General features: G+C 49.5%; 1 protein-coding gene across 13 annotated transcripts in view; it reads left to right on the forward strand.

Annotated features, from left to right (window-relative positions):
* The window catches only part of NEDD4L (NEDD4 like E3 ubiquitin protein ligase), a 297,333-nt gene extending 283,340 nt beyond the window's left edge, over window positions 1-13,993 (forward strand). For 5 of the 13 annotated variants that reach the window (XM_016129127.2, XM_016129129.2, XM_016129132.2 and 2 more), the window contains 5 exons: window positions 911-970; window positions 2,513-2,620; window positions 4,015-4,111; window positions 4,645-4,717; window positions 9,012-9,412. In XM_016129127.2, coding sequence (XP_015984613.2) covers window positions 911-970; window positions 2,513-2,620; window positions 4,015-4,111; window positions 4,645-4,717; window positions 9,012-9,114 — 441 coding nt within the window. In that variant the 3' untranslated portion in view covers window positions 9,115-9,412. Of the gene's footprint in view, window positions 1-910; window positions 971-2,512; window positions 2,621-4,014; window positions 4,112-4,644; window positions 4,718-9,011 lie in introns of all 13 variants that reach the window. The other 8 variants (XM_036230085.1, XM_036230087.1, XM_036230089.1 and 5 more) reach the window with 4 other exon arrangements.
* The last annotated feature ends 7,507 nt before the right edge of the window (window positions 13,994-21,500 follow it).

The raw sequence follows: 21,500 nt of genomic DNA on the forward strand, positions 1-21,500 counted from the left end.
TCGCATTCCTATGCGTGCTATTAAATGAACACTGGCAGCGAGCTGCATTTTTTTTTTCTAAACAGGAAAAGGGTTAAAAAAAAAAAGGTTCACTTTGATGAAAAGTGATCTTAAATCTTAATAATGGGTAGTAGTCACTTAAAGCGAACGAGCCCCAAGTGCATGTTCTGAACCGAGGCAGAGTTCTCGTCGGCACCGCTCCTGAGCTGACCCCGGCTCAGCCACCTACGCGTGGCGATAAAGCTCCCACCCCGGGCACAACATTCAAAAGTGCTCAGGGCGTAGGAGCATTTATAAAATACGCGTTGGGGCCCTTGAGAACAGCAGGTTTTATACTTTAGTAAGAACCCCAGGAAGCAGATCCCGGCGAGGCACCCATACTTCCAGAAGCCCGCCCCATGCCAGGCGCGGGGCGTGGAGGGTCTTGTCCCTCGTCCCTGCACTCGCTGGTGACCAGAGCCAGGAGCCGGAGCAGGTTCCGGGCCCAGTGTCCTCTGTGCCCCGCACGCTGCCGCCTCTTCTGTTTCTTCTGGGTGCCTTCGGTGCCCGATGTTTGCACTCTCCCTTCTCCTGCTCGTGTGGGGCTCGTGTATTTTAGGACACCCTGGCTCACAGCAGTGTGTCATAAATGGCTTTGGAATCCACCTGCCTGCAGTAACCCATGTTTTCACAGGCTCTCAAAAAATACTCAAATGCCTGAACCCTCTAGATTTCTACTCTTTTTCGAATGTTTTTAATATCGTGACTATGCTGTTTTTATAGGAACAACTACTGGCTACGGTCCCTGATAGGTAAATCGTTAGTAAAGAATGTATTTTTCTTGGCTAATGAAAAAAGTTTGTTTTTTCCTGTAAAGTTTGTCTCTTCCAAGGAAAAAGGTATTTAGGGCGATTCTGCTTCTTTCTTTCAGGGATTCACCGAACTGCTTCCTATTGATTTGATTAAAATTTTTGATGAAAATGAGCTGGAGGTTTGTATTGTGAACATTTTGTATAAAGTAGGTTTTTTAAAACTTTCTCATTACTTTACATATGCTATTTTAATATTCTCTGATCCATACACTCTGGGGTGTAAGCTTAGGTGACCTGTACTACAGATCTTTTAAGAGGCTCGTTTGTTTGCTATCCTGAATGTCAGGAAGTAGCACAGGTAGTCACCTGTAGATGCCTTGCCCAGGTGAGGACAGTTTTGGGACATGCCAGACAAGTAGAGGCCCACTTAGCTAGCTGAATTGGGTTCATGGCCCATTGCTCGAGGTGACGGAATTGCTGCTTCTAAAAGAGGCAAGGTTGCAGCAGCCCGTTGGGGTGGTAGCACCCTGTTCCCAAGGCCCAGGCTGTCTGAGTCCCCTGCACATCCATGGCACACGCACCCTGGCAGCCAAATGCGGATTTGGCCGGGAGGTGAGTGTAACCATCCACTAGGGGCTGTGGGTCAGATGTCTCAGTGAACTTGAAGCCATCTGTGCTGAGTAAGGAGAAACATCGGAAGGCAACAAGCAGTAGCAGGAGTAGTTTGATATTAGATTGTTTCAACGTCTTTGAGTTGGCGTAGATGAGAACGGGCAGTTTTAAAAAGCAAAGGACTCTGTCACCCTTTGTCACATTGAGAGAAACAGAACAAGGAAGGCTGTTGGTGGGACCCGGTTAGCCATCCACCCAAGGCCCATCCACCGAAGCACTTCTCGTAGACCGGCTTTCTGTTCTTTCATCGTAACATGGAAACTTCAAGATAGTCGAAGTCCTAGGAATCACGTAGTATAAGCCTTTCATTGGACAGGTGGGGAAACTGAGGCAGGGAGCAGTTCATGACCCCACAGGTTCACTCAACAGGGTTTTGGCACAGTTAGGCCTAGCACTCTGGTTTTCAGGCTTATGGCTTAGTTCTCCTTCCTTTTCACTGAGGTACCTCAGCGGGAATGTCGTGTTCATTTGTCTACAGGAAACCTTCCCTACTGGAGGGTTAGATACTAAAGAAAGCAGACCCCGGGCTCACTGCTAAGTCAAAGAGCCGGTTACAGCATTAGTACAGGTCTGCATCCCCAGGCCTCTGAACAGATGGGCGATTCGCCTTCACCCAGGTCGATGGATCTGGGAAAGACGAGTTCTTGCTGTCATAACGCCCTGATTCTCTGTGGGTGGGAAGCTGTTTTCGATCGAGACAAATAACCTCTCAGGAGGGGAAACAGCCAGGGTGATGAGCGGATATAAATGGAACGGAAGGAAATCTAGGAGCACCGTGCTCCGCTTGCAGGGGAGGGAAGACAGTCGATCTGGAGGCTTCATTTCCAATATGAAGTGTGTCCTGCACAACCATTACACTTGGGCCCCCCTTGTCGGGTCCCCCTTGACCTGTGTGGGCAGGTAAAATTTGGGACACATATTCCCTTCATTTGTTTTATGAGTTGCCGGCTTACCGGCTTTGCACACGACCAAGTGCTGGTGCTGGCATGAAGCCATCTCTTTGGCGTCCACACCGGGCCCCATTTATATCTGGTCACTCTCCTTTCTAGTTGCTGATGTGCGGACTCGGTGACGTGGACGTGAATGACTGGAGACAACATTCTATTTACAAAAACGGCTACTGCCCAAACCACCCTGTCATTCAATGGTTCTGGAAGGTGAGTCCTGGGCCCCCAGGGCCCTGCTGCTCCACTGGCTCAGGCCGGGGGGACAGGGAGAGGTAAGGGGGGGGGGGGCAGGTTTCTGTGCCACCCTTCACGTGATCTTGCTTGTCCAGCTGCTGGAACTTAGGACCTAGGTTGCTGGGGCAGAGAAGAGGCAGACTTGAACTAGAAACAGCCCTTCCTGCCATATTTCTCTGTAACTCCAGTGGACAACCGACAACTGCCCTTGAATAAGGTTGATTCTTGCCAAAGCACATGACCTTTCCTTGACCGCCAATTAAAGTGGCTCCTGTTTGAGGAACCGTTGAGTAGACCAATTCTGAAAAGGAGGCCATGGGATTCAAGAGTTTGAACTAGTCCTCCAAAGCTTAAATATGATGGGAGGTTTCTCAGGGCAAAAACATGCTTTGGGGCTGACTTTTCCAAGATGCCGGTTTGAGTTAAAAATCATTTTCTCAATTTTTTTGTTGTTGTTGTTTATGCCGACAAACATTTTGATCTTTTTTATCTTTCAGTCAAAGATGGCGACAAGTGAAATTTGATTTACTATCTTAGGGCCGGTGTTTGCAGTCTGTTTAGCTTAGGAGAAAAGTGAAGTAAGAATTGAGTGGGTCCGAAAAGGAGATAGTAAACTAACTTTAAAAGAACAATCACAGAAAAAAAGCTGATTATTTATTGTATAGAAATAAGAAATCGTAACACTTTTTTTAAATTTCTAAATGTTACTGTATTGATATCCATTCTAAATGTTAATGCGAATTTAATATTTCAAGTGCCAGCAGACGTAGAGATAAAAAGAAAGAAGCAGGCTCTTAAATCCTAGTCCAAGTCTTACTCAGTTTTGATTTTGGATATTTTTTTTTCATAGCGGTTCAAGTGACCTTACCAGTAAAGCCAACTCAATTTGTTTGCTAATTCAGATATGTAAGATACACAGATTATTTTGGGGCCTATCCGTGCCTCTGTTTTTCTTGCTTTTTATAAAACGGTATCTTTAGAGGATCTGTCTACAGCCTGAAATCCCATCTCCTAGCCTGGCGTTGACACTCCTTGAACCCCGTGTATCTATTATTGGCTCGGAGGAACCGGCAAGCCCCACACACAGACACTCGAGCTTGGTGCCATCAAAGAGTTTGCTTTTTATGTCATTTATTTTGACTATTGGCAGAAGAAGAAAGAGACACTGCGATCTCTTTCTCTTTCTCTGAGATTAGAGAGAGGCCAGTAGGGTGGTGGCCATAAAAAAAAAAAAATGACCATTTTCAGAGTCAGCTGTCTAGATCTTCCATGGCAGGATCACTAAGGTTGCGTTTGCTCGGCTGCATTACAGCAGCGTGCGCCGCGTATCACGTGGGGGGGACATAACGACCTTCTGCCTCTGGTTATAGGCTGTACTGCTGATGGATGCCGAGAAGCGTATCCGGTTACTGCAGTTCGTCACAGGGACATCCCGAGTACCTATGAATGGATTTGCCGAACTCTATGGTGAGCAAGACACCACCACCCCCCCTCCTGTTCGTTTGCGTGTGTTTTGTTTTGGTCTCTTCTTTAAAAACTGGATTTCGCAGAATCATCCCTGTGATTCTAAACTGAACCTTTAAAGGACTTCCCGCCTCCAGGAAGCAGAATTCTTCAGTCCTTATTATAGATGTAACACATCCCTTTTTCAAAGGCCCCTGCTTATGAAAGGTCCCATTCCATTTCTCCTCCCCCTCCCCCCCCCCCCCCCCGGCCCAAAAGTAGTTTCAAATGTGAACTCCCAAGGTCCAGCTGCAGGCGGCAGCTGTCTGCACCTCCGTGTGCAGCTGTGTCTGTCAAGCTTGGCTCCGTTTCCTTCGGAAGGTGAGCCAGAGTCTGCTGTGAGGCTGTGCAAACACATGTCCCCTCTCGTTAAATGGTAAATACTGTGCCGCAGCCCTCGAGGGTGCCTGGGCCCCGCCCACCCCCACCCCCCCTTTTCCTTCGGTCGCTCCTGCCTCAAGCGCACGCTCAGTTCTGGTTTCTCTTTCTTTGTCTAGGTTCCAATGGTCCTCAGCTGTTTACAATAGAGCAATGGGGGAGCCCCGAAAAACTGCCCCGAGCTCACACGTGGTGAGTGACGAAATCGCACAGTTGTCAACACACCGTTATTTTCCTTATTTTCCGTACTCCGCTGTGCGCGCCGGTCGTCGGCAGCCATAGAGTGCCACGTTCCCTCCCCGTAGGTAGCTTAGCGTCTGAAATGCCAGGGGTGCAGATGGAAATCCGGGTGGTACAGGATGCCAATGAAGCTTGAGGCTTCACGCTCTGCGTGGACTCGGCACGCGGGGCCCGAGGTTAGGCCGGCCGCGCCGGGCGGGGGTCCGCGCCCGCCCCCGCCCCTCCCTCATGACCCCGGGAAGCAGAGGTTTCACTCGTGCTCGCCACGCGTGGACGTGGCGGCTCCTGGATTCCAAACGGAGGAGGTGTTCATTCCAGCCCGAAATGGGCTTTTTACGACTTGGGGTGAAATTCTCTGTAGAAGTGTTGTTTTTAAAAGGCCAAGGCCCTTGACAACTGCTAAGCCTCTAGAATTTGGTACCAATATGATTGTGGCCGGAGGAGGGTGCGAGGTCTGACCCGGGACCACGGCCCAGGGGGACAAGGCGGCACGTGGTGGCCTCCAAGATGCAGGGTCTCCAGTGTCTCTGAAAAGTCGCGGAAAGCCAGCGCAAGGCCGCGGTCAGTGCCCCTGGCCGCTCCGAGCCGCGGCCTCCCTGGCGTGGGTTTGCCCCGCCGGCTTTAACTTCTTGCTCTCGGAAAGCGAGTGGAAGTGGCCCCTCCGGAAACGGCGAGCCACGCACACAGCCCACCTTTCCCCGCGAGCAGCCAGGGCTTCCGCAGCGCCCCCTCCACCCCCACCACCGCGCTGCACGGGGCCGCCGAGCACCTGGCAGGAGCGCGAGTGCGCGCTCGGGGCAGGTTCTCGTGAACGCGCACCTGTGAAAAATGGGCTGGGAGAGGGTTTTTGCTCCTGTTTGATTCCCTCGCTGGAAGGAAAGTTCCCCCCACCCCGCCCCCACCCCATGTGTGCCATTTGCGTGACTCTGAATGGAATGCAAATCTGGTCCTTGCCCATCAGACCCTTGGAAGCAAGCCAACTCCAGCGAACGCTGGCGAATATCCAAACGGCCATTGTCTGGGATTCTCTGCCTTTATCCTAGGGAAGAATGTTTTGGTAGTTAGGAGCTTTTATGCCAAACAGTCCCAGAGTCGAATGTAATTTTTCTGGGTTGCGATAGCCTTTGTTGGAAAAACAGCCAGCACTGAGCCGGAGCCCAGGACGGTGGGGGATCTACAGATGACGCGCAAACTCACAGTCTAATGATGAGAAACAGGAGTCAGAGCCGAGTCGCCGGGCACAGCCATCGCCCGTGGGCCAGGCGCTCTTTAATATGCATGGCAGCCCCGTGGTGTACGATCATCATTCTCAGGGGCCATGGGGGAGCCAGGCCAGGATCGCACTGCTCACGGGTCCCCAAATCACAGGATCTGAACTCGGGGCTGCCGGAACTAGAATCTGCACTGTGACCACAACACTCCGTCTACTGCCTCTGTCGATGCAGTCCACTTTTTTTTTTTTTTTTTTTTTTGGTGTGGGGGGGCGTTCTTCAAAGAGAACTAAATGACTGAGTGTTCAGCCCTTGGCCCTCTGTGACGCTGTGGACAGGCATCTCACTGTTGCATGTCTGTTTCGGACTCCACATGCTCAGCCACAACTGAAATACAGGGCTGCCCAGATGAGATCTGAGCTCAAGGGTTCTCAACCTTGGCTGCATGTTGGAACCATCTAGAACATTTTTAAAAAACGGCGATGCCACGGCCTTCCCGCAGGGGTTTGGACGTAGTCGGTCCGGCATGTGGCCTGGGCAGTGGGGTTTTCAGAGTCCCCCCTGATGGTTCTGGTGGACAGCGAGGGTTTAAAAGCACCGCTCCTCCCTGAGAGGGACAAAGGCCTGCCCACAGGAGGAAGGCGACCCAGCAACCTCCCACCTAAGGCTCTTTTCCCTGTGTGTGGTAGAAATAAAGCAACCAAAGGGTTTCCTCATGCCGCCCTCCCCAGACCACCAGCCCCCTGCCCGGGAGGAGTGCTCGCTGCGAGGAACTGGCTGGGGGAGGCAGGACTTCCTGTTTTCTCTGTGCATGGCTTTCTTCCCAGCCTGGCCCCGGGACCTGCTCTAGCACAGGAGACAGGAGCTTTGCTGGCTGCCTCCTCGCAATAGGTCCCCCATCAGATTTAGCCACACTGTTGTTTAATTCCTTTGATGGTTTAGGGAAGTATAAACTATACAGTTAAAAAATGCAAACCTGTTTCATCAGGAGAGCAAGAGCTGGTGAGCTGGTTCTTTCTGTAGGGTGCTTTTCGCAAACCTCCCAGATGTGATTATTGCGTGCCTGATAGCTAAAGGGCTTTGTTTTGTTCTGGCAAAGGCCACTGCTTGAATATGTAAAATTTTACTTTACCGAGAATCAAAGACCTGCTTACTCTCTGAGGCCGACTCTAAAAATAATCTCCTTCGGCCCACACATTGTCCACCTGAAGACACTGAAGCCCGCTGAGGACAATGAGGTCACACAGTTAGTGTCAGACCAGAGCCAGACCCCTCCCCCCTGACCTCAGAAGTAACAGCGACTAACACTTTTTAAGTGTTTAGGGTGTTCCTGGTATTGTCCTAGATGCTTTGTGTGTTTTAACTCATATCATCACCATAGCAATTCTTAAGAGTGGGTCCTATTAAAGGGGGAAAGAATGCATCTCCAGACCCCAGAGATTGCAGGCCCTGGACCGTGAAATGCCAACTTAAAATTAAGACCGCAGCCACCTCTTTTAAGTGCAGCTCCTTTAAGTGCAGTCTGCAAACCACGGAGTTCTGTCTTCTTAAGTGGTAAAATAATAGTCAAGGTCATTTTAATGAAATGAAATGAAAACCAAACATGAGAACTTTTTCTAGGTTCATTTTAGGATTCTCGGTTTCTGAGAGCTCTAGGTCTAGAGGCAGGTTTAGTCTCTGCTGTGTCTTTTAATGTTTAGTGACTTAAAAAAATCCGAGAGCTCAGTATGCCTCATTCAACGTTAGGGCCCACTGTGGACATGTGTCTGTGTTTTACTGCTGCTGCTAACCGTCAGCCCGTAAAGCCTGGAATCACGTCAGGGCCTGGAGAGAACGGTTTTAAACGCCAAGGCACAACACACACAGTGCTTAGACATGGGCTTTGCAGCCAGACCCGGGCTGAGTCCTGGCTGGATGGCTTTCTGTGTGACCTTAGGCAAGTTACCTAATCTCTCTGTGCCTTGAATTCCTCCTTTATAAAATAGAGGTGAATCATTACCTACTTGCCTTGTAAGGTGAGGGCTAGGATTTACTGAGGTAATAAATGAAAAGCACTTAATGCTGACCGCACGGGGTAAATGCTCCCGGAGCGTTAGCTCTTATTGAATCACTAGCCACGGCAAGGGTGTGTGGCCATTTTCGTGACATACACGTCAGCTGTCCATGCCTCCCCTGCCCCAGGCATGAATTCTGTGAGTGGGGGCTCCAGCTCCTTGCACCCCACACGTCACCCTGTGAATGACGAATGGTGGTCACCATCTTTGCGCATTTGCCGTGTGCCAGGCGCACTTTAAATATGTTTCGATTTGACCCTTTCAGTACCCTGTGAGCTGGTTCCCCACTTCACAGACGCACAGACTCAGAGAAGGAGGCGACTTGCCCAAGGTCACATAGCTGGCACGCGGCCAAGCCAGAATTTGAACTTGGTCTGTTAGACGAGTGTGCTTCGTCTGTCTGAAGGCCTCACTGCCACCAGGGTGATTTGTAACGGCCCAGACGAAGCCTGCAGATCTTTAGGGGCTTTTCTTCAAATGCAGCTTCTCACTCCAAACATCGATTGCGCTCCTGACTGTGATAGGAGAAGCCAGCTGCTTCGCATTGGGCTTCTGAGCCACAGCCTGGTTCTAGTCTCGAGCCTTCCTTGCTCCCAGGCATGAGACCTGCATCTGCAGAACAGAGAAAGCGTTGGAAACATAATGAGTTACTACATAGAAAAGCACTTGGCTCGGGGCCTGCTGCAGAAGAAGTGAGAGCATTAGAAACGCCACAGCCTCGAGTCTCCCGGAACTCCTGCTGCATAAATTCTTTTGTGTTTCAGGGGTTTTTGAAGTCTTGGAGTATATGTCAGCTACCTTGGTATGAACAGTTTGAAAGCAGGAATTTATTTTTTTGATCATCAGACTTTGATTAAGACATAGACACACACTCGCTCCGACCCCAGACGCCCCCTTAGCCAAATCTAGGAAATGTTGTTGTACCTGACAGTTCATAACGATGGCGTTTCACCTGCACCTTTGTTATTGTTACCATTGCAGCTTTAATCGCCTCGACTTACCTCCATACGAAACCTTCGAAGATTTACGAGAGAAGCTTCTCATGGCCGTGGAAAATGCGCAAGGCTTCGAGGGGGTGGATTAAGCGCCCCCAGCCCCGGGTGGTTGTCCGCGGAGCAAGTCCTGCTTGCATTTGCCTGACAGACTTTGAAGAGGTGGTGGCCGAGGAGTGGCGGCTGCTCAGCGAGGCCCCCGGAGCGGAGCCTCCGCCCGTGACTTGCCCAAGCCCAGACGTGCGAACCCGGTCCCAGGTCGCGTTCTTGCATTTTCCACCGCAAATTATCAGCTGGTTGATGTGCACACTAATTACATTTCAGGAGGACTTAATTCTATTTATGTTGTGCCTCTGCAGGCAAAGCCCTTAATAAATATTTTACATACTTTATAATGACAATGAATGGAATTAATCACTCTACAGGTATAGTATTACAACTCATGTTTACTTTTTCAAATGATTTAGACCGATTTTCCGATTTCATTTCATTACAATTAAAGATGTCTCATGTATGTGGAAAAATGAGCTTTTTTTTTTTTGTATTTGAATTTCATACCAGGTTTAATGTTTGTGACTTTTTTATTTTTGAAGTACCTTGACACCCCTACTGTCTACTTTATTAGAATTGGAAGACTGATTTGGCTCCAAAACCTTATAGACAAGTACTTTGAGAGAATTTTAAATATAACATTAAACATAATGATAATTTTTTCCATACTCAGAATGAAAACAAACTGGATATTACATTTTTTTTTTTTTGTACAAATTCAGCATAATAGCTACAGGCTGGGAGAATTGTACCATAGCATGACAAATTGTGTGTTGACTTGAAGGAATCACACCATTATTCCTTAGAGGTAATTACGTGTGCTGTAACACTCGAGACGGGGTTGGACTACCGTTTCTCGTAAGAGAAATTACTTAACCCTTTCCAATGCTGTACAGTCATCCTTTTATTCTAGTTTCCTCTTTGCTGTTCGTAGTAGAGGCATTTGAATGAAACTTGGCACTGCTTGATTTGAAACTGTGGAAACCAGATCTCTTTAGTCTGCTATTTGTACGCATTTGCTGATAGCTAAATAACCAATTTCTGTTCTAACTGCAGCAATTCTGAAGGCACTTTATGTACTACATGGAGGTCATACCTGGTGTGGTTTATGTTTTGTTTTGTTCCGTTTTTATCATAGACATTAAATGTGATGATTATTTCTTCTCCCTGCACACCATCTTTCTGGTGCAATACCTATCGATAGCAAACCCGGCTGCTGGTGTCTGAAACCTGGCTGTAAAGCTGAGCCGACAGACTCGTTCTCACCGATCGTTTTGTGATTTCTACTCAAAGATGACTTTAATATGCACTTAACCGAACCGGTTTTGTTACCTGTGACATGTTGCATGCTTCAGTACCGTGTGTTGCCTGAGTCATGTGTCGTGTGCTGGGCTACGAGCGAGGGGGCAGACTCGATTCGACCCGCCGCCGTCAGGTGGCTCACCTGGCCAGCGCGGGGGATTGAGGGCGTCAGCTCCGTCCGTTGCAGAATTCTGTTGTGTTTTGAGAGCGCGCCTGAGGCGGTGTGGGGGTCCAGCAACCCTCCTGTCTTTTGGAACCTGTGTTGTCCTAGACCCTGTCATAGCTGTCAGGGGACACTAGAGATTTGATCTCTTGCCAGTCATAAATAAGACAAAAATGGTAGTTCCGGGCCCTGTGTTTGTTATGGAAGAAGGACCTTTTGGTGTAAGAAATTCCATTTCGGTGGCTTGTGAGAAGCCGTGAATGTTTGTGGTTATAAATGGGTTGTCCAAGGGGGTGCCAAGGTGTCTAGAAGAAGGTGGATTTCCACAGAGCTAAGGATTGGCTTCCTTTTCTTATTGATTTTAAAATAATAATGATCAGAAAATTTAAATGTTGAGTAATTAGGGGGGAAAAACAGTATTGCTCATTATTTTTATCTTTGGGTGGGATTTTTTTTCTCCCTTCAGTCCATATAACAGATGTCTCAGTGGCAAAGACCGCCTGGTCGCAGCCCCTGCTAGTCCAAGGTCAGCTTGCTTTTTAAGACTCATACTGCAGCCCGGGTGAGCAGCATGCTTGCACGGGTTCTGAGAGCGATCATGTGACTGTAGGGGGCGAAATCCATTGATTCTAGTGTAAAAACCAGGGTCCTTCTGTCTTTTTTTAATTGTATATTCAAAAGCAGAGTATTTGTTGAATGCAAATTAGGCAACATATTGAAAATAGGAAAACCAATCTAAGATAATTTCTATGCCGGGAATAGATGAGAATTATCAAAATATACCCCTTTGAATACTTGAAAAGCAATAATTGTGAATGACAGTTCGGTTTATCTATTCACTAATATCTGATTTCGGTGACAGCTGAATAGTGCTGGGTTTGGGGTTTATTTTGTTTTTTAATCCAAACAAGTTTTCCTAGTTCTCAACGAGACTGTGTTTCAGTTCACTCTTGGTCGAAAATAGTCATAGGTCTTATTTCTTCTAAATCCTGATGAGCACTCTCCATCATCTTCCAGACATAATGACAGATGGCAGTAAAGAAACTGTGTCACATAAGGAGCAGGCTGGCCGGTCATTCCGTGGGCCGCCAGTGGCTCTGGTCCACAGGCCTGAGGCTATGTCACCTTTTCTACTGGTCCTTAGCAGTGATGCTCTTTTGAAGTCTAGGGTCTCTGTGGCCTCTGTTTTCTTAGAATTTACTTGAATCCAGTTTGGGTTTTTTTTTTTTTTTTTTAGTTCCCAGAAGAAGGTATAGTTGTCATGGGCCAATTTGCCATGAGATCAAGGCGTTCCAGAGTTTACAGACTGCGTGTCTCTGGGTCCTGGATCTTTCTCTTCTTGCCTCTTGTTGGCCCAAAGGTCAATCTGGACCGGCTGCCCAGAGTTCAGGGGTTAACGTCGGACGCCGTGCTGTTTTTTCTGCCTTTTGCCTCTGGAGCAGGAAGCAACGAGGTGTTTGCTTGGCTGTTGTATTCAGCTTCAGTGTTCCTCTCTCTTTTTGCCCCGAAACATTTTTCATTCTTTCATTATTCTGTAGCCAGTCCTCTACCACATCACCAGACTATAAGACGCTCCTTCGATTTTCGTTTCCATGGCCCTTGGGTCGCTAGCATTAGGTATTCCCTACGGTCAGATGACAAACGCTATAAAGCGATCCGATGTGGATTATTTCTCCCGAAGAAGAGTGCGGGGACAGAGTCTGAGAAATGGTCAGCAAAGTACCCGAACCGCTTTCCGCATCTCGCGTTGTCAAAGTAGACAGCATGTACCACTGCTGTTTGATCTCGCCAGAACCACACCGGCTCCCTTGGAAGCCAAGCTCATATGCCGCAAATTACCAATTTTTCTAACAGTTAACTAATCACTGAGCATTGGACTAGTATTTTCCTAAGTCTTGTCTCTCCGAAATTTTACCACCCATAAAGAGAGCCTGGATTAGGCAGTTCCTGAGCCCCTACCCCCTGTGTGTGCTAACTACCCTCTTTCTCTTTCCTCCTCACCTCGACTCTGCACCCCTGTACTTACAGGGAGGGGAAGGCACGTGCTGTCTGGTGTCATTTTCTGCCTTGCCAGTAGAGGGTGCTGCTGAGCAGGGCAACCGCCCTGTCCACTCCCTTCCTGACCCCCAGGAGGTCATGCACTACCTCTTGTCTCATTCAGGCTTTGGGGTACATTCTGATCAGTCAAAACTGCCAATTTCAGGTCTGAGATGTGTTTTTAAACCTCCTTTTAAACCCCACTTTGTACTTTTCGATTTTAAGCCTGGGAAGGAAATGTGATATACTTCGGACCACTTTTTTTTTTAATTTGTCTACGCCTTAATGAACGGTGTATATCCCCCGTGCATACACACCCGCCCCGCCCCCCAGAGTTTCCTCAGTGTGTCAGAAAACACCGTCACGTTGGGACGTGAGCTTGCGTAATTAATGTGTTGTAGAAAAGGAGAGCTTTCTGTTTGTATGGGGTTTTCTGAGAAGGCCTCATTAGACATCTGTCCTTCGTCAACGGTGTCAGGTGCCAAGCAGCGCTGGTTTAAAATGCATGTCTTCTGTCGGTCGGTCTGTGTGTAAGGAGTAACAGTAGGAATCTAATGACGTTGGCCATGGACCTCTGTGCACTGCACTCTCGACCTGGTATCTGCGCATCAAAGCCTTTCTCATGACCATGACCCCGAGTCTACAGACGTCCGTATTCCTGTAGAAGCCACTTGGCCCCTCCTACTCAGACTAATCTCACCTCGATTGTCACGGTTTCTTTCATGTTCGTAACTTTGTGTAACTTTGTTCTTTCTCTACTACTATGTATGTAATATGTATATACATATATACGTACATGTGCTGTCCAAATATATCTGTATATATTTGTATAGCATTTTTACACCTTTCTTGAGTAATCTGGTTTTGAAAGGGAGTGAGAACCTAGTCCCTCCAAGCTGAATCCCGAGAATTCAGACCCTCGGAGCCTGAGAGGACCCCCCAGAAGATGGTGTTAATATGCTGTCACTTCTTAATTCAGGATCTGTTATCAAATGAAACATGAATAAACAGTGACTTTTAAGGTGAAAAGAGTTTCAAGCATTCCAAATGAATTCTCAATGTTTTATAATTTTTTTATTATAAGCCCACCTCCTACTATAAAGCCAAGTACTATTTGATACCGTGATTAAAAACCAAACTACTTTGAAATTTTTTAAAGACAACTTACAGACCATGCTCGTTTTCACAATCAGAGTAGCTTTAAAATGTGGTTGAATTTGATACACACAGCAAAAGTTTTGTTGAAGAACAAATCCTTTTGGCTTTTCATTTTTCTTGAGAGACCTGATGAGAAATTGTAGATTGATTGTTTTCCTGACAGCAAAAGAGTAATGTGACAAAATGAAGTCGTTGTAAATAAGTGATGCAACTTGTCAAATATTTAATAAAGAATTATGGAAGCTGGAACGTTTTCTACATCAAGTATGATGGATTGTCTGATTTAAAGCTTCGTTGTCAAGTGTATCGTCTGATTTCAGGGGTCTAAATGCCTGCAGATTGATAGTATGTTCATTTCCTTAATTAATCTCCCTAAATTTCCACACCTATAAAAACATCACTGAAGCCTGCCCGAAACACACGGCTGAAGCTTAGTGGGATGCACATCGAATCTTATCCATCTGTCTTTGTACTAAACTTGAGACTTGATAACTTTATCTAACACCGCAGTTCATTCAGATCCACCCCTGCAAAGGCGTATTTCTAGTCTTTCCCCAACCAATGCTCAATCCTAAAGCCCAAAGTGCTTCTCAGAAGCGGCTGTCAGAACCCAGATCTCATGTCCCTTCTCTCTGAGAGCTCACAGACCACCCCCCCCGCCCCCTCCCCAGCATCTCCCCCTTTTCCTCCTTGTGCTGGGTGCTTCAGGGCCAAGGTCAGAGACTGCCCTTGGGTCTGGGCCTCCCTGGGCCTGCTCAGGCGCACCGCCCGCGGGGGCGCCGCTCCTCAACGTTCACCTGCAGGGCTCTGTCTTGAAGCTCGAGCTCGCTGCCCTGACTTACTCCCTGTTGGCCAGGTGTCCCGAAAACGCGCGGTTCCAGGTGTGCTCGGTAACGCGTCACGGTGGCACACATCATTTGCCGTTCTGCAGCCTTCGTACTCAGCTCCCTATTGTACAAGGGACAGAGACGCAGAGAGAGGGTGGGGAGCACAGGTTTCCCCCCAAAATTTTCTGCTCACCTCACTGCACCTCAGCCTGTTTTGCTCCCTTAGGGACGGGCTACCTTGGAGACCAGCTAGCCCGGAAGGGATTAGGGCATACAGTGAGCACCCCACCCAAAGGAGCTGGCTAGGTACCGGCTGGGCACCGCAGGTGACTGAGGGGCACCCCCCGCGGTGATTAAAGGAAGAGTGTACCTTTGGGCAACTTCGAAGCAATACTCCGCTGTGGGAGCTTTTCATATAGTTCCCAGTTTTAGGAAGTAAACGGTTTCAGTCCTGCTTGGCCCTGTCCAGGCTGAATGACAGACCGAAAGGTAAAAGATTTTGCACGGCTTCATGCCCAGGGCTCAGCGAGCTTGAATCACATGGTTGAGAATGTTTGACCCAAAGGGGCCTTGGCCGTGAGAGTCCGGGTTCTTGCCCTTGATCTTTCCACATGAGCCTAGTGCTGTTGACGTAGAGGACCAGAATTTGTTCTCACTTGGTACCCTAGGGGCCTGCCAGGGTAACCCTCCTCTATAGAAGCCTGGAATGGTGACGACCTTGGGTGCCTCATTCCTGGGAACTAGAGGCCTATACGGAGGAGGCGATCGACTTCTCTCTGTGCCCCTGCGTGACCGTAGGGGCTGGCATGACCTCACTTGCCCCGTCCCCTCCAGCCAGGGCTTGTCTTCAGCAGAGGGACTGCTCGTCACTGAGCCAGGATCGAAAGGAGAGACACTAACAGCCCAGCTTGGGATAGCGGCAAACACTCTCAGCCTCGACACCACTCCCGGCAGAGCTAAGCCCAGGGACGGGGCCATCGGGGTCAGGCCTTTCTGCTTCTGCTTTGGGCATAAAACCATGCGAGCACATCGAGCTGGTCTCATTCTCTAAACCGTGGCGTGGAGAGAGGCAGCCCTGGACCCTGAGCCTGAGGGCGAGGGGCGTGCGGGTGGGCCCTGCGTGGGAAGCCAGAGCCCAGAGGGGGTGCTGGGCGCTCAGGGCTCTACACCCCAGGCATCCTCTCAGCCTCTCGAAGGTCCCACTGAGGATGTAGTGACAGATCATTTTCAGAGCTTAAATCACCTTTAAGGGAACACACCACGCCAGCCGGATGACGAGCCTTGGGAACCACCCGCAGGAAAGTTTGTCTCTTCCTGGTCGGGGCCAGAGCTCACCGCTCCCTCTGACTAACCCCTTCCTCAGAATTCAGGTGAAGCCCCTGAGCTCAGAAACGCTGACGTAAAGAAGCGGCTCGTGAGAATTGGGGCTCCCCACCCCAGTTCATGCTGTTCTTGTCAGTTAAACTATGGGGCTCGGAGATGGGGGAGCCAGTCCCCAGACGAACCCGCAGGTGCCGAGTGGTGGTCGAACCCAGTGACTGGCTCAAAGCCACCGCCCTCCGGCCAGCATGCTCCCCAGCCCGTCCCCCACCCCTGTCCAAGCCTCTCAGCGGGAGAGCTGATACTCTCACGTACAGTAAGATGTAAATGACCGCTAAGGCTAAACACGTGACCCCTTCCAGAGGTATTTGTATTTTAACAAACTCCAAAGGTGAAGCTTGGCTTAAGACAAAAGGAATAAAAGTGGAAATTATGGCATTTAGATACCAGCGAACTGAGCAAGCGAGTGTTTTTGAAGGCAGGGCGCCTGCTGCAGGCCACAAAATCCCTGTGCCCGAGAGACGCCCACCTGGAAGACAGCCTGTCCTCAGGGCCCTGCAGGGGGCTGCAGGGGGCCACCGCCCCGGCCGCCGCAAGATGGAACCCTCCACCCTCCCAAGCGGGGGTCTCCTCTGCTCCAGCTACCTTCCTAGCCAACGCACACACATTTTTGCCCAATAAAATTGAGCCATAAAAACCAGAGGCTGAGGGCTGGATTCTCTACCCCCAGAAACTATTTGAGGGAGCTCCATCCAGGATGTTGTAGTTTTTAAAGTTATCATTTGATAAAGGATATTTAGATATCGACTTAACTTTTAACATATTTTTGTGGTAGAACTTTTGGGTTTGGGATTTGTCTTTTGACTTCTAGTTATTTCGCTTTCTTACACATTCTAAGTCCTCTTCTGCCAGTGGGGTCTTCTCACTCCCTGTCACACGCAACCCCCCAACCTCCATGCCCCTCTGCTCCTCTCCCGGGACCTCAAGAGCCCACCTCCCTGGTCCCGCCCCCTCTTGCCTTCTCTGCAGTCTGTATTTACTTAGAAGATCCCTGCTTGTTCATCAATTGAGATTATCAGGGGGACATACCCTCCCCAGTGTAACGAGTGTTTAAACAAAACTCAGGCCTTTGAACCTCAACTCCAGTTAAAAAGTAACAAGTGTGAGACTGGATCAATAGGAGACAAATATTAGCCGTGGGGCCTGGAGAGACACGGCGTTGGGAAATCCTCGTTGCTGGTAACGTGAAGAGAGCCATAGTCCTGCCTTCTTAGAGGTCCAGGAACCCCAAGGTCCCCGCGACCTCGGGCCAGTCAAGTTCTTGCTCTACAACTTGAACGTTGAAGCCGCCAGCCCTTAAGTTAGCTTCCAGAACTCCCTTGGTCTGGGCACTATCCCCCTCGAGGGTACGTCCGCTTCCTTCCTCTTGCCTTCCCAGCCCTCCCACACTGTCAGCTCCGATCACATCGCTCTGCTATTTGCAAAACATTCGCAACTTCGCGTGGCACCCCTGCCTGGTGCTCGAGGCCTACTGGGGTACCAGGCCGGCAGGACAGCAGATCTCCGGGTGTCGCACATAACGACTGTTCCCCAGTCTTCGTCAGCCCCATCACCGTGCTGGGTTCAATGTTATCGACCATGTCTTCTTCTGTGATGCTCTGTTTTTAACTTCTGTGGTTATGTTTTCCTTCTCCAACCATTCCTACTGGTTCTTCCCCTCCACTAAATGTAGATATTTCCCAATAATTTGTTATCTGACTGTCTGTCTGTCTGTCTGTCCCTTCCCTTCCCTCCCTCCCTCTCCTCTTCCCCTCACCCCCGGCACATGGCTCAAAGGCATCACTTCCACGTGGGCAATGACCAGATCAACCTCTACCCCCAACCATTCGCAGAGCCCTCAACCTTCATATCCCAAATCCTGCTGAATATCATCATAGGATAGTCCTCAAGTCATTCAAACTCGGAAATGTCTCAGTCTAAAACTCACATGACCTTCAAACTTCTCCTTGTTTCAGAATTTCTGGGAGTTGTACCCTGCTATTTTCCAGGCATTCACATCGGAACTTCCTCTTTGCCCGTTCACATGGCTTTGCTCCGCACCTCCGCCAGGGATCGCCTCAGCTCAGAATGATGAGAAAATGTCCGGAACTCACAAACCGACGTCCCTAAGGTCACATGAGGGGACAGCACTCAGGATGTACAGAAACAAAAGTGATAAAATGGCGATGGCCGGGTCATGACTGCGCTGCCCGCAAATTTTATTTGGCTTTTCCGGAATTTTCGAATAAGAAAATTCTACCTAAAAGTCACACTTTCTAATTTCTCTTGAAAATTGGGAAGACCCGGCATCAGTCAGTAACTGAGTAAGGGCTGTCTTCTTTAAATGCGGCCCGAACCGTCCAGTGGGCCACACTCCCCTCCGCTCCCTGCTGCCTCACGCCTGGCCGGCTTCACTCATCATCCGTCTGGCCCACGCAGGCATTTGAGTTTGCAACCTCCGCATGTGGTCACGGGCAACTCGGACCAGCGTGAGAATTGGACTCGAACCGTCTCATCATCCCATTTCTGTTGACCTAGAATGTGACCGTCCTCCCACATTGTCACGATACATCCCAAGGGCCTGGGGGCCATTATTAATCGTATACGTCGGGAGCTCAATTTCTCACAACTCTAGTTCTGAGTCTCCCCCTCCCCGCCTCTTCTAATAGCTCCGTTGGGCTGGGTTGGGCAGCCTAGGCGTCATGTCCAGTTTCGTGCCCTGGAGTCCTTCCTTGCCTTTATCGAGGGGGGCTGGTCTGCTACTGCATGCAGAGAGCTTTATCTTAAGAGAGAAGAAGGAAAAGAGCGCCTTGTTGGGGGGAAGGGGAAGGCTTCACCTCATCCCCCCAATCTTGGAAACTCCTTTTATTAAAGACATCCTTTTATTAATGCCCCAGAAATGCTCTTTTTAAAAACCCTGCTCTAACAAAGAGTGGAAGAGTCGAGCCATTTGAAACATAATCTTCGCACGTCCTACTCACCTCAATTTAGGGACAGCCTACCCGATGGCAGGCTTGGCCCCAAGGAGGAGGAACCAAAGAGCTGTGAGAGATAAATTTCACAAAACTTCCCATGGATGTTGTGGAGAGTGAGACAATGTCCCGGAGCAAGGAAGAGATACAGTGTCCTCTATAAGAAAGCATTCATTCATTCATTCATTCATTCAAGAAACACTAATTGATCGCCATTTGCATCGAGCATTGCGTCAGATGCTGAGGGTGCAGAATGGAAACCGGGGTCCTTGGCCTCAGGATTCTCATTCAGAGGCAGAGCAGGGGAGGAGAACGATAATCAGGGCACCATGGGCCACAGACCCACAGTCTAAACCTCGGAGCCAGGTGTGTCTTGGAGGCAGACTTTTATTTTTATTGTACTTTTGCATTTTAGAAGAGTTCTATCATGTATCCCAGACCTCGGATAGCACTGCTAGTAGAGTCTGGGCAGCACACTATCGCCGAACCCGGTCATATGGTCATAGCGAAGCATGTTAATGTTCACACTAAGCCGCATGAATAAAGACTACAAATAGCGTGTCAGTTCGGGTCAGGTTTTTGCCATCGGGTTGGGTGTTAGCCCCAGATGAGATTGCTTCACGTCTTTAAAAACTGGATTTCGGAATGGCGGACAAGGAATCGTGCCCCTGCCCAGAGGTCCAGGTCTGTCAAAAAGTCAGGCGAAGAATTTTTTTTCAGAGGAGACGTGGCTTGAGCTGAAATTCGAAACTGGTCAAAGAGAGGGAGAACTTTCCAGTACACGCCAGTCAAGTCATCTGCAAAGACTCAAGCAGCCCCCGGGGCAACCAGGCCCAGGCCTGAGCGAGGCAGGTCCTGCTGCCCGGCAGGCACACCGAGGACCAGGCAGTGCCGGTCACCTGCATCGATTTCACCTAGGGACACGCGACAGAAACGGAGAGGCCTGGGCCCTCACCTAAAGCTCCCCAGAGAATGAAGCCCCACAGACTCCATTTAAATGTGTTCTTCAGGAGATTCTTAGCCAAGCTGAAGTTTGGGAACCACTGAGTCAGTGCCCTAGCTGGGTGCATTATTAGCCCCACTTTTCAGATGGAGAAATCAAGGTACAAAGAGGATCTTTAAAAACTCATCCAAGGTCACGGAGCTTCTGAGAGACAGACCAGGTGGTCAGGTTTCTGGGTTTGTGCTCTGAAGCCCAATGCTGCCTTTGCAGTGATTTGGGCCTCCCTCTCAAGCTAGAGCCTCCCCCCACCTGCAGTCACGGCAAACCTGGGGCTCTGGGTACCCGGAGTGCTGAGGAAGCATCCCTGAAGGTTCCCCCATCACACCCCGTCTGCCCACCTGTGGGGACCTGTGCAGAGAAGGTCTCAGGGCAGGCGGGGAGCCTTGCTCTAACCCCACCCTGGAGGCTGGAAGCCACAGAGAGAAGTTGACCAGTTTGCGATAAGCCTGTTGGCCTTGGGGTCCAAAGCCCGTGTTGCTCTACTTTTTATCTGTGTTACTGATACCTCTTTCGATAGCATCTGTTTGAGGAGACGGGGCTCAGGCAGAGGGGTCAGAGTCGCCTGACCGGATGGTCAAGCCGGGCTGGGAGTTTGCCCTCCTCTTGTGTCAATTTCAAAAGTCAGGGTTTGGAAATAAAGTCAACAGAGAACTTGTCTTCATCTCCACACGAAACGGCCGTTCTGCAGTGTTCGGAGAGAGTTGGGCAATTCTGGGTGGAGCGGGCTCGGGGGGAAAGTTAACTTCGGCTTCTAAGTGCGCGGTTGGCCTCGGTGTGCATGTTTCTACCAGCACCTCTACACCTCGCATCCGAAAGAAAATGCCCCAGGCTTGTGTGTGTCGCCCACCCTAGAATTATCACGAGCCTCAGAGAATGTTCTGGAACATTCTGCCTTCTCCCCTTACACAGGGTATCTGTCACTGCTGCACAAACGGTCACTAAGCAACCTCTTTTCAGTGGCCCCAGCCTTCTTGCTCAAGGACTTCTGCTCTCCAGCTGAAGGCAATTCTGAGAAGGCTGAATCACGCATGTAGCGAGAAAAATGGCCAAATGCCAGGGGTAGGCATAGCAACCACCCACTGGGATAATTTTAAAAACAGAGGGAACATTAAAAATTATTTTGCTCCAAACCCCTTGCTTTATAGATGAGGAAACTCAGGCTCAGAGAGGGGAGGTTCCTGGCCCAAATTACCCAGTGAGCAGATCGTGGGGCTAAACCAGGGCCCACCACCCAATCCCCAGCTGGCTGGCTTTTCCCACCCCACTATTTGGCCTCTTACCATTTGTCTTCAAAACCTACCAATTAATCTTCTCAATCATCCATTCGGCCTTTTATTTATTCATTCTGGAACATCGTCTATGAGCCAAGTGATGGGCCAGAATCTGGGGACGACCAATGACAAAACCCGTTCCTTCCATGGGCTCACCCTCCGAGGCTTCTCCTTCCCTCTGCCCTTCCGAAATGACATCAGCACCAATTAAAGCAGAATCCCTGGGACTGAGGTCAGACATCAGCAGTTTCGCAGGCTCCCCAAATGAGTCGAACTATGCCACCAACGCTGAGGGCACAGCTGTCAGGAGTCACCTCCATTCCACCCGGCGTGGG

The sequence above is a fragment of the Rousettus aegyptiacus genome, unplaced genomic scaffold, assembly GCF_014176215.1.
Source record: "Rousettus aegyptiacus isolate mRouAeg1 unplaced genomic scaffold, mRouAeg1.p scaffold_m13_p_12, whole genome shotgun sequence".
In the NCBI taxonomy this organism is placed as follows: Eukaryota; Metazoa; Chordata; class Mammalia; order Chiroptera; family Pteropodidae; genus Rousettus; species Rousettus aegyptiacus.